Source organism: Vipera berus (genome assembly GCF_964194415.1).
Source record: "Vipera berus genome assembly, chromosome: 3".
Lineage (NCBI taxonomy): Eukaryota > Metazoa > Chordata > Lepidosauria > Squamata > Viperidae > Vipera > Vipera berus.
In genome coordinates, this window is record NC_138204.1 from 188,238,270 (window position 1) to 188,252,583 (window position 14,314).

Consider the following 14,314-nt stretch of genomic DNA (forward strand, 5'->3'; position numbering starts at 1 on the left):
TTGGGGCCGTGTTACTCCAGGCAGCGACGCCCAACGGTACCCTTTTCCCTTGCGCGTATCACTCTCGGAAATTGAATCCCTCGGAGCGCAACTATACCATCTGGGAGAAGGAGCTGCTGGCCATCAAGGCGGCGTTCGAGGCTTGGAGGCATCATCTGGAGGGGGCGCGGCATCAAATCGAGGTCCGGACGGACCACAAGAATCTGGAAAGCCTGCAGACCGCTCGGAATTTGAACCAACGCCAGATCCGGTGGTCCCTCTTCTTTGCGAGGTTTGACTTTCGGGTGCGGTACATACCAAGCGGGCACAACCAGAGAGCGGATGCTCTGTCCAGGAAGCCCGAGTACACCCGAGTGGAAGACAAGCTTCCGCCCAGGACAGTGATCCCCGTCGAGTCTTTTGCTGCGGTACGGGAGCCGGTGGATATACGGGCTCGGATCCGGGAGGCGCAGCAGCAGGAGGCGTGGGTGGCTCAGCGGAAGGAAGAGGTGGGGCCAGATTCGCCTTGGTCGGTCACGGATGGACTCCTGTATTATCGTGACCGGCTCTATGTTCCAGGAGGGCCACTCAGGGGACTCGTCCTCAGCCAATGTCATGATAACCCGGCTGCGGGGCATTTTGGCCTGTTCAAGACTCTGAACCTGGTCTCCCGTACTTTCTGGTGGCCCCGAGTCCGACACGATGTCCAGTCTTATGTCACCTCCTGCGTCCCATGCAGGCAGGCCAAGTCAGCGACAGGGGCCCCGCCTGGTTTACTGCAGCCTTTGCCAACGCCCAAGAGACCCTGGGGGGCTGTGTCCATGGACTTTCTGACGGATCTACCCCCATCCTCCGGCTTCACGACAGTGTTTGTGGTGGTGGACATGTTGACCAAGATGGCGCACTTCATCCCCTGTCGCGGCTTACCGTCAGCTCGCGCCACTAGTCGCATGTTCATCCAACAGGTGTTCCGGCTGCACGGCCTTCCCGACAGGGTCGTCTCCGATAGGGGGGCCCAGTTTACAGCCCGCTTCTGGCAGGAGTTGATGCGGGCGTTGGACATTAAGGTTTGCCTCTCGTCCGCGCATCATCCTCAGACCGACGGGGGTACCGAGAAGGTCATCGGCATCTTAGAGCAGTATCTGCGCTGCTATGTTAACCTGCAGCAGGACAACTGGGTGGACTATTTGGCCATAGCCGAGTTTGCCTTTAATAACTCGCAACACACCTCCACGCAGATGACACCGTTCTTGGCCAACGTGGGTTATCACCCCAGGTTCTTCCCTCTTTCTCCCGTGGACTCACCGGAGCCGGCAGCGAACGAATTCATGGCAGAGTTACAGGCGATCCATCGGTTGGTGCGACGGCAGCTGGAGAAGGCCAAGGCCGACTACAAGAGGTTCGCCGATCGGTCGAGAAGGGATACGCCTCCACTATCGGTGGGGGATCGGGTCTGGCTGTCCACCAGGAACCTACCATCCACTCGGCCGGCGAGGAAGCTGGACCACCGTTACCTTGGACCGTTCCCAGTCGAGGCCGTCATCAACCCGGTCGCCTATCGTTTAACTCTGCCACGTTCCCTGCGCGTGCACCCCGTCTTCCATCGGTCCTTGTTGGTCCCCGAACAACCGGCCTGTCCACTTCGCCAAGCGGAACCTCCCCCATCAGGAACTCGTGATGGAGGCAGCACCCCCAAGTACGAGGTCGCCAGCATCAGGGATTCCCGCTGGCTGAAAGGTCGCTTCCAGTACCTGATCGAGTGGAAAGGGTACGGGCCGGAGGACTTCACATGGGAAGACGCGACCGCCGTTCATGCCCCTGCGTTGGTGACTGCTTTTCACGAACAGTTCCCATCCCGACCGCATCCGGATCGGCAGACCCGAGGGAAGGGCCCTGCGGTGCGGGATAGTGTTGTGACTCAGGGCCAGCCTGTGGGTCCGACAGCCGGGTCCGATGTATCGGAGGACTCAGATGTGGGGGAGGAGGGAAACGAACCGGCTGATGATGATTTGGAGGCTTTGCAGAGTCCTCAGCCGGGGATCTCTTCTCAGCTGTGTGAGCCCGAGAGTGCGGAGGATGATGACCCACAGCTGGCCCTGTTCAAGGACGCCCGACGCAGGAGGCAGACGAGCAGGGACAAACAAAGAAAGACTATGGGACTCCTCGGGAGGAGGCACAGGGAGACCACGCCCTGAGCTCTCTATAAAAGAAGTGTTTGGGGAGGGGCTGGTTGCTGAAAGCAACTTTTCCGCTTGAGAAGACAAGCTCTTGTGTTTTTGTTAACTGCGTAATTAAATCTTGGCAGAAGCCTTTTAGCCTTGGACGCTTTCCAGACTCTTCTCTTAATTAGGGGTTTGCGAGAAGAGGGCTGGTTCAGAACAGGAATGTGCATGACACAAAGTTAAAGGAGAAGTGTGAAGGAACTCCTATTACAAAAAGTCTTTGACTTATGACTACAATTGGGATGCTATGTGATCATAAAGCACAACATTTTGGCAATGGGCCAAAATGACTGCCATACCTTGAAACTGCTGCTGAATGAATGGTTATAAATCGAGGACTACTTGTAATTGAATAGGTATTCCTTGATAGCTTTGCTGTGTCTTGTGCAAAGAATAAAATAATGTCAGTTTAAAAGTACATATTTGTTCTGAACCAGCCTGCTACCGGCCTTGCAATAAGGCAAACCCCTGTTCAAACAGTAGAGACTGGAGAGCGTCTAAGGCTGGAAAGCGTCTGCCAAGATTTATTACTCAAATAACAGAACAAGAAACAAAAACACTGGAACTTGAATCCTCAAACGGAAGGGTTGCTTTCAGCAACCAGCCCTTCCCCAAACACTCCTTTTATTTAGAGTTCAGGGCGTGGCCTCCCTGTGCCTCCTCCCGAGGAGTCCCACAGCCTTTCTCTGTTTGTTCCTGCTCGACTGCCTCCTGCGTCGGGCGTCCTTGAACAGGGCCAGCTGTGGGTCATCATCCTCCGCACTATCGGGCTCACGCAGCTGAGAAGAGGGCCCCGTCTGGGGGCTCTGCGAAGCCTCCAAGCCATCATCAGCCAGTTCGTCTTCCACACCCTCCTCCTCCCCCTCATCTGAGTCATCCGAGACATCTGAGCCGGCTGCCGGACCCACAGGCTGGCCCTGAGTCACAACAATATTTTCTGGTTTTGCTAAAATTGCATTTTATATTAAAAGACTTTGCATAATATTTCAAATGCTTCTGAAAAATACGAAAAAACCAGTGGTATCATAATAACATTTTTCATATTTATTTAAAACTAAGAGTCAAAATAAACAACTGGAATTTAATTATTGATGCAACCTAAAATTATATTTGTATTATATATTACTGTTATTATATTTACTTTCATTTATTCGATTAATAAGGTTTTTTTGATAAACTCTGTACTGTTTATACTTTACAAAATTTTCAGCATAATCCTGTGTAAATCTATTTATACTTACTGAGATTTATGCATATCATTTTATTATTTTGTGCATGCTTTATTGCTTTATGAATAATTCAAGGAGGCAAACATATTTATTATTCTTCCTCCATACTAATATAAATGGGCATGGGATTGTATATTTACCCCTGTTTTCTTTCATTTTCTTGGGGAGAGTGCATTTTCCAGAATGCTCAAACAGAAATTTGAAGGGAAAAAATGTGATGAACTACTGTACTGTATTGCAGGTTGATCGCACAGAAAGGATCAAAAACAGCTTGAACCCTAAATTTTCCAGGAAATTCCAGATTGATTACTATTTTGAACTAGTTCAGAAACTCAAATTTGGGATTTTTGACATTGACAATACAACTGTTCAGCTGAATGATGATGACTTCTTAGGCGAATTTGAATGCACACTGGGACAGGTATGTACAAACAGGTTCTGGACATTACTTAAAATATAATAACATTGGCCAGGGTGGGAAAAGACCAAAACCCATTGACAAAATACCTTTATTTTGAGAAGGGACATTCTGTTTTAACCAGTTTGCCTGATTAACAGATTTTTGTATAATTTCACTTAATTTGTGCTTTCTGTTGGTTTCATTCTAGAAATAGTAATTTGTTCATTTACCATTGAATTTGATCAAGCAAATGGCATTTATGCTAACATTAATTAATGTGTTATTCCTTGCACATACACAGTGAAAATGGAGGAAATTGCTACTTATTGTCCACCTCCTTTTCAGTTAAAAAAAACTATTCTTTAAAAGCAATTTGAAGATTTTAAACCATTTTTAAAATCAAAACAGAAATTAAAAACATGAAACTAGTAGGCTACTTAAAAGTCTCTAATTTAATGTGTGTGTGTGCATATGTTCAGGCCTTCAAGTCAGTCTTGACTCCTGACAACTGCCTGAAGATGTCCCTGCACTTTTCTTGACAAGATTTCCGAAATGGCTTGACATGCCTCCTTCCTAGGGCTGAGAAAGAGTGACAAGCCCAAAGTTACTGAACTGGCTTCATGCCTCAGTCAAGACTACCAGTAGTACTCATAGTCTCCAGGTTTCTAGCTTGGTGTCTTAAGCACTTAAACCGAACTCGTTCTCTCAGTATAACATACTCAGTTGATAAAATAGTGGATTTTGCACTGGGTGAGATTTGGACTAGATCGGGGGTGTCAAACCCGATAGCATTGTGGGCCATATCATGACATATCGGGACTTGTTTTGTCCTTGCGGGGCTGGCGTGGGTGTGGCCTGCAGGGGCTGCATCTGGCCCATGGCCCCGTGTTTGACATGCCTGGACTACATGATCGTCAAGGATCCTTCCTGCTGTTATATTCTGTGACCGCAGTTAAAAAAATAAGTATGGGTGAAGACGTCATTGAGCCATCTGACTACTTTGGTAGCTGAGCCATAATAATCATGGCTTTTTATACTAACATTTATTAAAACAAGAAGATCTGTAAGGCAGATATAATTTTCTTTTTTTTTATCCCCAAATATATTGTAGCTTCTCTCATATCTTCCTTACTGCAGTATTTTCTATTCCATCTTAACTAGGAAACTAATTAAGTTTTAATTTAAATTAAATGGAAGAACTGAAGTATAAAAAGGAGCAGTGAGCAAAGGGGGCAGTGCCGGATATTATGGATTTGATTGTAGTTTTTGACTTATAAAACATTTATTGAATGTGGAACAACCTTCAGTTACTAGAAGTGGTAATTGTAATAAATTGCTTTCTTTTCCTGAATATTTCTGTATTTTACAGATTGTTTCTAGCAAGATGCTTACCAGACCTTTATTGTTAAGAAATGGCAAACCTGCAGGAAAAGGTGTAATTACGGTATGAAAACAAAGCAGAAGTTTTCTGATTGATTATTTTTTACTTTTCTGTTTTCCACTTGCTTCCAGTATATCAATACTGGAAGATAACCGCCTGGCCGCTCTATTTAGAGTGGTCCGCTCCCTTTTAAGTCAAGAGACGGGAGAGGACCCCCTACATGGACGGGCTGAGGAATTTAGTAAATATCTAGTGGACAAAATTGCTCAGATTCGGGCTGGTCTGGACTCTGACTGGGCAGTATCTAACGAGAGGAAAACGATGAAGTTGGCCGAGTACATTTGGGAAGAGTTCGATCCTGTGACTCCGGATGAAGTGGACAAGATCATGGGGAAACTAAGTGCCGCCACATGTTTGTTGGACCCGTGTCCCTCCTGGCTAGTCTATGCATCCCGGGAGGTTACACGAGGCTGGCTCCTAGCAGTTATCAATGCCTCACTGAGTGAGGGGTACTTCCCTGCCGCCTTGAAAGAGGCAGTGGTAAGGCCCCTCCTCAAGAAACCGGCACTGGACCCAGCTGTTTTAAACAACTTCTGTCCTGTCTCCAACCTTCGCTTCCTTGCGAAGGTCGTTGAGAGCGTGGTGGCACGACAGCTCCCTTTGAACCTGGAGGAAGCCGAATATCTAGATCCGTACCAATCGGGTTTCAGACCCGGGCACAGCACGGAGACGGCATTGGTCGCACTGGTGAATGATCTCTGGCGGGCCTGAGATAGAGGTTATTCCTCTGTACTGGTCCTATTAGATCTATCAGCGGCTTTTGATACCATCGACCATGGTATCTTACTGCGTTGTCTTGAGGGGCTGGGAGTGGGAGGCACCGTTCTGCGGTGGTTCTCCTCCTACCTCTCGGACCGTTCGCAGACGGTGTTGGCAGGAGGGCAGAGGTCAAGCCCTAGGCCTCTTAATTGTGGAGTGCCTCAGGGTTCGGTGCTCTCGCCCCTCCTGTTCAACATCTATATGAAGCCGCTGGGAGAGATCATCCGTAGCTTCGGGGTGAAATATCATCAATATGCTGATGATACCCAGCTATTCATCTCCACCCCGAACCAACCCAGTGATGCACTCGATGTGATGTCCCGTTGCCTGGAAGCGGTACAGATTTGGATGGGAGAAAACAGGCTTCGACTCAACCCGGCCAAGACTGAGTGGCTGTACATACCGTCATCTCGTTTAGTCCAAGAGATTCCATCTCTGACTATAGGAGGAGAGATGTTACCTCCCATTGATAGAGCACGCAATCTGGGCGTCCTCCTAGACTCACGACTCAGTTTTGAAGATCATATTGGAGTCGTGGCTAGGGGGGCATTTGCACAGATTCGTCTTATATACCAATTGCGCCCCTTTTTGGACCGAGATGCCCTACGTACAGTCACCCACGCACTCGTCACCTCCCGTATTGATTACTGTAATGCTCTCTACATGGGGCTGCCCTTGAAGACCACCCGGAGGCTTCAGCTGGTGCAGAATGCAGCTGCACGGGTTGTGATGGGAGCACCCCGATACTCCCATATTACACCCCTCCTGCGTGAGCTGCATTGGCTACCAGTTGCCCTCCGGGTGAGATTTAAGGTGCTGGTACTTACCTTTAAAGCCCTACATGGCTTAGGTCCGGGATACTTGCAGGACCATCTGCCGCCGGGAACGAATTCCCATCGTCCAGTACGCTCACACAGAGAAGGCCTCCTCAGGGTACCGTCAGCTAGGCAATGTCGGCTGGCGACCCCCAGGGGGAGGGCCTTCTCTGTGGGAGCGCCAGCCCTATGGAATCAGCTCCCCCCTGAGCTTCAGATGGCCCAAAACCTCCAATCCTTTCGCCGCGGCCTCAAAACACTCCTGTTCCACCAGGCTGACCTGGACTGACAGGCATTTTAATTAATTTATATTTAGAATTTTTAATTTATTTTTAATTCTTTAATTTTAATTTATTGCTCAGATGATTTCAATTTTATTTTTATCTTGATTTCTGTACTTATTATATGTTTTGTTGTTAGCCGCCCTGAGTCCTTTGGGAGATAGGGCGGGATATAAATCCCATCAATAAATAAATAAATAAATAAGCAAGACAAATGAATGATCTGTCATTCAGTATAGTGTGATTTACTTTTCTGCAAACAAGCATTTGAAGATTTGTAAAGTGTTTTTCCATGAACTTAAAAACTATTATTTATGTTTTCCTGATTTGTTCAACTTTTTCTTCTTCATTTTTGTGGTCTGAAAAATAGATAGCTATATTTTTAATCCAAATTTTGCCTGACACTGCGTACAAGATTTAGGTCTATATTTTTAAATAATCTTGTTTTCTAAATTCTTTTGAAAATTAAAAACATTTTTAAAATAGTTCCAAATCGGATGGCATATATGTCTTTTATTCCGATGAAAAAAAGGCAGAATCTCATTGAGTAAAGCCAGGGCAAAAATTTAAAAAGCTACTTGCAACTGCATGATATATTATTATTGCTTCTGAAACTGATAGAAATGTCACATGTTCATCTCATAGAATCCTCCATTTGTTTTCTGTTGTTTGATTTATAAAATAAGACAGCCATAATTTATTAGAATGGAGTGTCTTAACGGTAATATTGGTCTGTATTTACTCAGATTAGTGCAGAAGAAATAAAAGACAACCGTGTAGTCCTACTTGAAGTTGAAGCAAGGAAACTGGACAATAAGGTGAGATAACTGGAAAACTGAGACACTTGCCCGCCTTAATTCCTAAAATTTGTTTCCAGGGTTAGATAGCTGCCATCAGAAAGGTGATTGTTCGCTAAATACGTTGCACTCCATTTTCTAGATGTAGGTCCTCCAGAGCAATATTTCTCTTGACATGTATCCTGTATAAGTGGCTGCTTTAGAAATCACTGTATTCAGATTATGGCAAGTTTTACTCAAAATTGTAAACCTGGTTCAAACTGTTGGCATAAGATCCTGGTTTTGGATTGCCATAATTTCTTAGTTTAGAACAGGGGTGTCAAACTCAATTTCATTGAGGTCCGCATCAGCATTGCAGTTGCCCTCAGGGGGCTGGGTGGGTGTGGCCTGTGTGGGTGTGGCTAAAGTGCTTATGGCCTACTGGGTGGGCACGGCCAGCTCTACATCGTTCGCATCAAGGGTGCCTATGAGGGCCTGGGCAGGAGTGGGATAGATCTGAGGGTCTGGCAGAAGGAGGGTCTCTGGGCCAGGGCCAAGGCAGTGGGGGCCGTTCCCTCACTGTTTCCAGGATGGCTTCGTGGGCCGCATGAAACCACTTCACGGGCCGGATCTGGCCCCCGGGCCTTGTGTTTGACATGTCTGGTTTAGAATTACATTTTCCCATTCTACCAAGTCAGATGGAGGGGGGGGGGCTGTTCTGAACCAGCCAACTACCGGCCTTGTAATAAGGCAAACCCCTGTTCAAGCAGTAGAGACTGGAAAGCGTCTGAGGTTGCAAAGCGTCTGCCAAGTTTAATTCACAAGCAAAACAACAGAACAAGAAACACAGGAACTTGAATCCTCAAGCGGAAGGGTTGCTTTCAGCAACCAGCCCCTCCCCAAACACTCCTTTTATTTAGAGTTCAGGGCGTGGTCTCCCTGTGCCTCCTCCCGAGGAGTCCCACAGCCTTTCTTTGTTTGTTCCTGCTCGACTGCCTCCTGCGTCGGGCGTCCTTGAACAGGGCCAGCTGTGGGTCATCATCCTCCGCACTATCGGGCTCACGCAGCTGAGAAGAGGGCCCCGGCTGAGGGCTCTGCGAAGCCTCCAAGCCATCATCAGCCGGTTCGTCTTCCACACCCTCCTCCTCCCCCTCATCTGAGTCATCCGATACATCTGAACCGGCTGCCGGACCCACCGGCTGGCCCTGAGTCATAACACTATCCCGCACCGCAGGGCCCTTCCCCCGGGGCTGCCGATCCGGATGCGGTCGGGATGGGAATTGTTCGTGAAACGCTGTCACCAACGCAGGGGCATGAACGGCGGTCGCGTCTTCCCATGTGAAGTCCTCCGGCCCGTACCCTTTCCACTCGATCAGGTACTGGAAGCGACCTTTCAGCCAGCGGGAATCCCGGATGCTGGCGACCTCGTACTCGGGGGTGCTGCCTCCATCACGAGGTCCTGATGGGGGAGGTTCCGCTTGGCGAAGTGGACAAGCCGGTTGTTCGGGGACCAACAAAGACCGATGGAAGACGGGATGCACGCGCAGGGAACGTGGCAGAGTTAAACGATAGGCGACCGGGTTGATGACGGCCTCGACTGGGAACGGTCCAAGGTAACGGTGGTCCAGCTTCCTCGCCGGCCGAGTGGATGGTAGGTTCCTGGTGGACAGCCAGACCCGATCCCCCACCGATAGTGGAGGCGTATCCCTTCTCGACCGATCGGCGAACCTCTTGTAGTCGGCCTTGGCCTTCTCCAGCTGCCGTCGCACCAACCGATGGATCGCCTGTAACTCCGCCATGAATTCGTTCGCTGCCGGCTCCGGTGAGTCCACGGGAGAAAGGGGGAAAAACCGGGGGTGATAACCCACGTTGGCCAAGAACGGTGTCATCTGCGTGGAGGTGTGCTGCGAGTTGTTAAAGGCAAACTCGGCTATGGCCAAATAGTCCACCCAATTGTCCTGCTGCAGGTTAACGTAGCAGCGCAGATACTGCTCTAAGATACCGATGACCTTCTCGGTACCCCCGTCGGTCTGAGGATGATGCGCGGACGAGAGGCAAACCTTAATGTCCAACGCCCGCATCAACTCCTGCCAGAAGCGGGCTGTAAACTGGGCCCCCCTATCGGAGACGACTCTATCAGGAAGGCCGTGCAGCCGGAACACCTGTTGGATGAACATGCGACTAGTGGCGCGAGCTGACGGTAAGCCGCGACAGGGGATGAAGTGCGCCATCTTGGTCAACATGTCCACCACCACAAACACTGTCGTGAAGCCGGAGGATGGGGGTAGATCCGTCAAAAAGTCCATGGACACAGCCCCCCAGGGTCTCTTGGGTGTTGGCAAAGGCTGCAGTAAACCAGGCGGGGCCCCTGTCGCTGACTTGGCCTGCCTGCATGGGATGCAAGAGGTGACATAAGACTGGACGTCGTGTCGGACTCGGGGCCACCAGAAGGTACCGGAGACCAGGTTCAGAGTCTTGAACAGGCCAAAATGCCCCGCAGCCGGGTTATCATGACACTGGCTGAGGACGAGTCCCCTGAGTGGCCCTCCCGGAACATAGAGCCGGTCACGATAATACAGAAGTCCATCCGTGACCGACCAAGGCGAATCTGGCCCCACCTCTTCCTTCCGCTGAGCCACCCACGCCTCCTGCTGCTGCGCCTCCCGGATCCGAGCCCGTATATCCACCGGCTCCCGCACCGCAGCAAAAGACTCGACGGGGATCACTGTCCTGGGCGGAAGCTTGTCTTCCACTCGGGTGTACTCGGGCTTCCTGGACAGAGCATCCGCTCTCTGGTTGTGCCTGCTTGGTATGTACCGCACCCGGAAGTCAAACCTCGCAAAGAAGAGGGACCACCGGATCTGGCGTTGGTTCAAATTCCGAGCGGTCTGCAGGCTTTCCAGATTCTTGTGGTCCGTCCGGACCTCGATTTGATGCCGCGCCCCCTCCAGATGATGCCTCCAAGCCTCGAACGCCGCCTTGATGGCCAGCAGCTCCTTCTCCCAGATGGTATAGTTGCGCTCCGAGGGATTCAATTTCCGAGAGTGATACGCGCAAGGGAAAAGGGTACCGTTGGGCGTCGCTGCCTGGAGTAACACGGCCCCAATGGCAATGTCGGAGGCGTCTGCCTCCACGACAAACGGCCGTTGCGGGTCAGGATGCTTCAAGATGGGCTCCTTCATGAAGGCGTCCTTCAAAGCCTGGAACGCCTGTTGTTCGGGGGCGTTCCACTGGAACCGAGTCTTCTTCTGCAGGAGCCGGGTGAGGGGGGCTGTCAAGGCAGCAAAGCCAGGGATGAATGTTCGATAGTAGTTGGCAAATCCAAGAAGTCGCTGAACATCCTTCACGCGACGCGGGGGTTGCCAACTCTGCAACGACTCAACTTTACTCGGTTCCATGGCGATGCCCTCAGGAGAAATGCGGTGACCCAGGAAATCGATGGTCACCTGGTAGAACTGGCACTTCTCCAACTTGGCAAACAGCCGATGTTTCCGGAGGCGCTGCAGGACCTGACGGAGATGCTGATGATGCGCTTCACGCGACGGGGAGTAAATCAGGATGTCGTCCAGGTAAATCACGACAAACTGGTCCAACAGATCTCGAAAGATGTCGTTCATAAAATGCTGAAACACAGCGGGGGCGTTGGTCAGGCCAAACGGCATCACCGTGTACTCGAAATGTCCATAGCGAGTACCAAACGCCGTCTTCCACTCATCACCCGGCCGAACCCTGACGAGGTTGTAAGCTCCACGCAGGTCCAGTTTCGTGAAGATCTTAGCCTCCCGGAGTCGGTCCAAGAGCTCGGGGATGAGGGGCAGCGGGTAGCGGTTACGCACCGTGATGGCGTTGAGTTTCCGGTAGTCACAGCAGAGCCGTAACTCGCCCGACTTCTTTTTGACGAAGAGCACGGGCGCAGACACTGGCGAGGACGAGGGCCGGATGAAACCACGAGCCAAATTCTTTGTCAGGAAGTCCCGCAATGCAGCCAACTCGGGCTCCGACATGGAGTACAAACGCCCCACTGGGAGAGGCGCATCAGGGACTAGATCAATGGAACAGTCATAGGGCCTGTGCGGGGGTAATTGGTCCGCCTCTGACTCGCTGAACACATCAGCAAAGTCGGACAGTTCGGGAGGCAAGGAAACCCCTGAGGAACCCTCCACCTGGCCGGCACAGATATGGCGGGTGTGGTCCACGCATTGCAAACTTGGGAAGGTGACCAAGTTCTGAGACCAATAGATCTGTGGATCATGCGCCCGGAGCCACGCCAGTCCCAAGACCACGGGGAAGTGCAGATCCGAAGTGATGTAGAACTGAATGGCCTCCACATGGGAACTGATGGCCATACACACTGGTTGCGTGGCGGCCGTAATAGGCCCGGACAGGAGCACTCGACCATCGATAGTCTCCACCAGCATGGGCGGATCCACCGGACACTGGGGAACAGCCCATTTGGCCACAAAGGCCGAGTCCATAAAGTTAGTGGTAGCCCCAGAGTCAATTAAGGCATGGACCGGAATCCCCTCTGGCTTGCCAGGAAGGATCAGACGTGCCTCCAAAATCAAATGCCGTGGAGGTTCACAGGCACCGTCGGAACGGCGTCGCTCGGCGTGGTCGTTGTGGGTCGCCCGATCTATCACACCGTCTAGATCGGGCTTGGGCCGTTTCCCGACAGCAAAGTAGGAGACTTTCTCGGGGCAGGCTTGGTCACTGATGCCCGCTGACGCTTCTTTGGACAAGAAGCTGCCAAATGTCCAGAGTCCCCACAGTAAAAACACAACCCCCCCCGATCGTCGTCTGTCCATTTCCGTCACCGATAGACGGGACCTGGCGGCACCCAGCTCCATTGGCTCCTCCCTCTGGACTGGGGGCTCACGCTCAACAGGGGCGGCAGGGGTCTGTGGGGTGGCACGGCGACTCTTTCGCTGCTGCAGCCGGGCATCGATCCGCAGACAAAGATGGATCAGCCCATTCAGGTCTGAGGGAATGTCCACACGGGCCAGCTCATCCAACATCTCCTCTGACAAGCCATCCTGGAAGGCATCCACGAGCGCAGCCTCATTCCAGGCGGAATCCTGGCTAAGCAGCCGGAAATCGCTGATATAGGCCTGTAGGGGGCGCTGACCCTGCCTCAAAGCTTTCAGGCGTCGGGTGGCGGTCTGCGCCTTAATTGGGTCCTCGTACATGAGGCGCATATGGTCACAAAACCCCCCAAAGTTATCCAACAAAGGGCTAGGCTGTGCCAGCAGAGGCGTGCCCCAACGAGCTGCATCCCCCGACAGAAGGCTCAACACGAATCCCACCTTATCTCGGTCAGTGGGGAAATCAGCTGCTCTCACGCTGATAAAAAGCTGCCATTGTCCCAGGAAGGCAGGAAACAGTTCTGGATTGCCAGCAAATTTATCCGGCATAGCTATCTGACATTTCCTCCTGGGTGGGGGTGCAGCATGTACCTGAGCTTGCAGTTGAGCCACCTGAGCTGCCAGCAAAGTGAGTTGCTGGGTGAGCTGAGCATTCTCGGCAAGAAGCTGCTCCATCGTAGTAGTAAGGGGTGGGTGGCTGAAAGCAAACTGTTCTGAACCAGCCAACTACCGGCCTTGTAATAAGGCAAACCCCTGTTCAAGCAGTAGAGACTGGAAAGCGTCTGAGGTTGCAAAGCGTCTGCCAAGTTTAATTCACAAGCAAAACAACAGAACAAGAAACACAGGAACTTGAATCCTCAAGCGGAAGGGTTGCTTTCAGCAACCAGCCCTTCCCCAAACACTCCTTTTATTTAGAGTTCAGGGCGTGGTCTCCCTGTGCCTCCTCCCGAGGAGTCCCACAGCCTTTCTTTGTTTGTTCCTGCTCGACTGCCTCCTGCGTCGGGCGTCCTTGAACAGGGCCAGCTGTGGGTCATCATCCTCCGCACTATCGGGCTCACGCAGCTGAGAAGAGGGCCCCGGCTGAGGGCTCTGCGAAGCCTCCAAGCCATCATCAGCCGGTTCGTCTTCCACACCCTCCTCCTCCCCCTCATCTGAGTCATCCGATACATCTGAACCGGCTGCCGGACCCACCGGCTGGCCCTGAGTCATAACAGGGGCACACACCTAGGCATTCCTCCTAAATATTGCCATCTGATGGCAGCTAGGAAGTGTGCCTTTCCCATGGCAGCCCCTGCCCTATGGAACCCTCTGCCTCCCAACATTTGGCATGATTCCAAGCCTTCCCTAAAGCTTTGAAGGTCTAGTTTTTTCTCCATCACTGGGATATTATTATTGCATTCTCCACATTGGAAGTCTGACTTGACACCAGGCTATTTTTAATGTTTTATCATGTTTAGTTTTATAATTTTAATATGGTTTTATAGGCTGTTTTAATTTTTGATTGAGAGTAAAAAAATGGATGGCTGTATAAATGTTTTAAATAAATAAAA

The 14,314-nt window shown here is 50.9% G+C and overlaps 1 protein-coding gene across 2 annotated transcripts in view; it reads left to right on the forward strand.

Annotated features, from left to right (window-relative positions):
* Positions 1-14,314, forward strand: part of CPNE3 (copine 3) — a 36,498-nt gene that overhangs the window by 6,133 nt on the left and 16,051 nt on the right. For both annotated transcript variants that reach the window (XM_081325295.1, XM_081325296.1), the window contains exons 3-5: positions 3,672-3,851; positions 5,200-5,274; positions 7,873-7,944. In XM_081325295.1, coding sequence (XP_081181421.1) covers positions 3,672-3,851; positions 5,200-5,274; positions 7,873-7,944 — 327 coding nt within the window. The remainder of the gene's footprint in view (positions 1-3,671; positions 3,852-5,199; positions 5,275-7,872; positions 7,945-14,314) is intronic.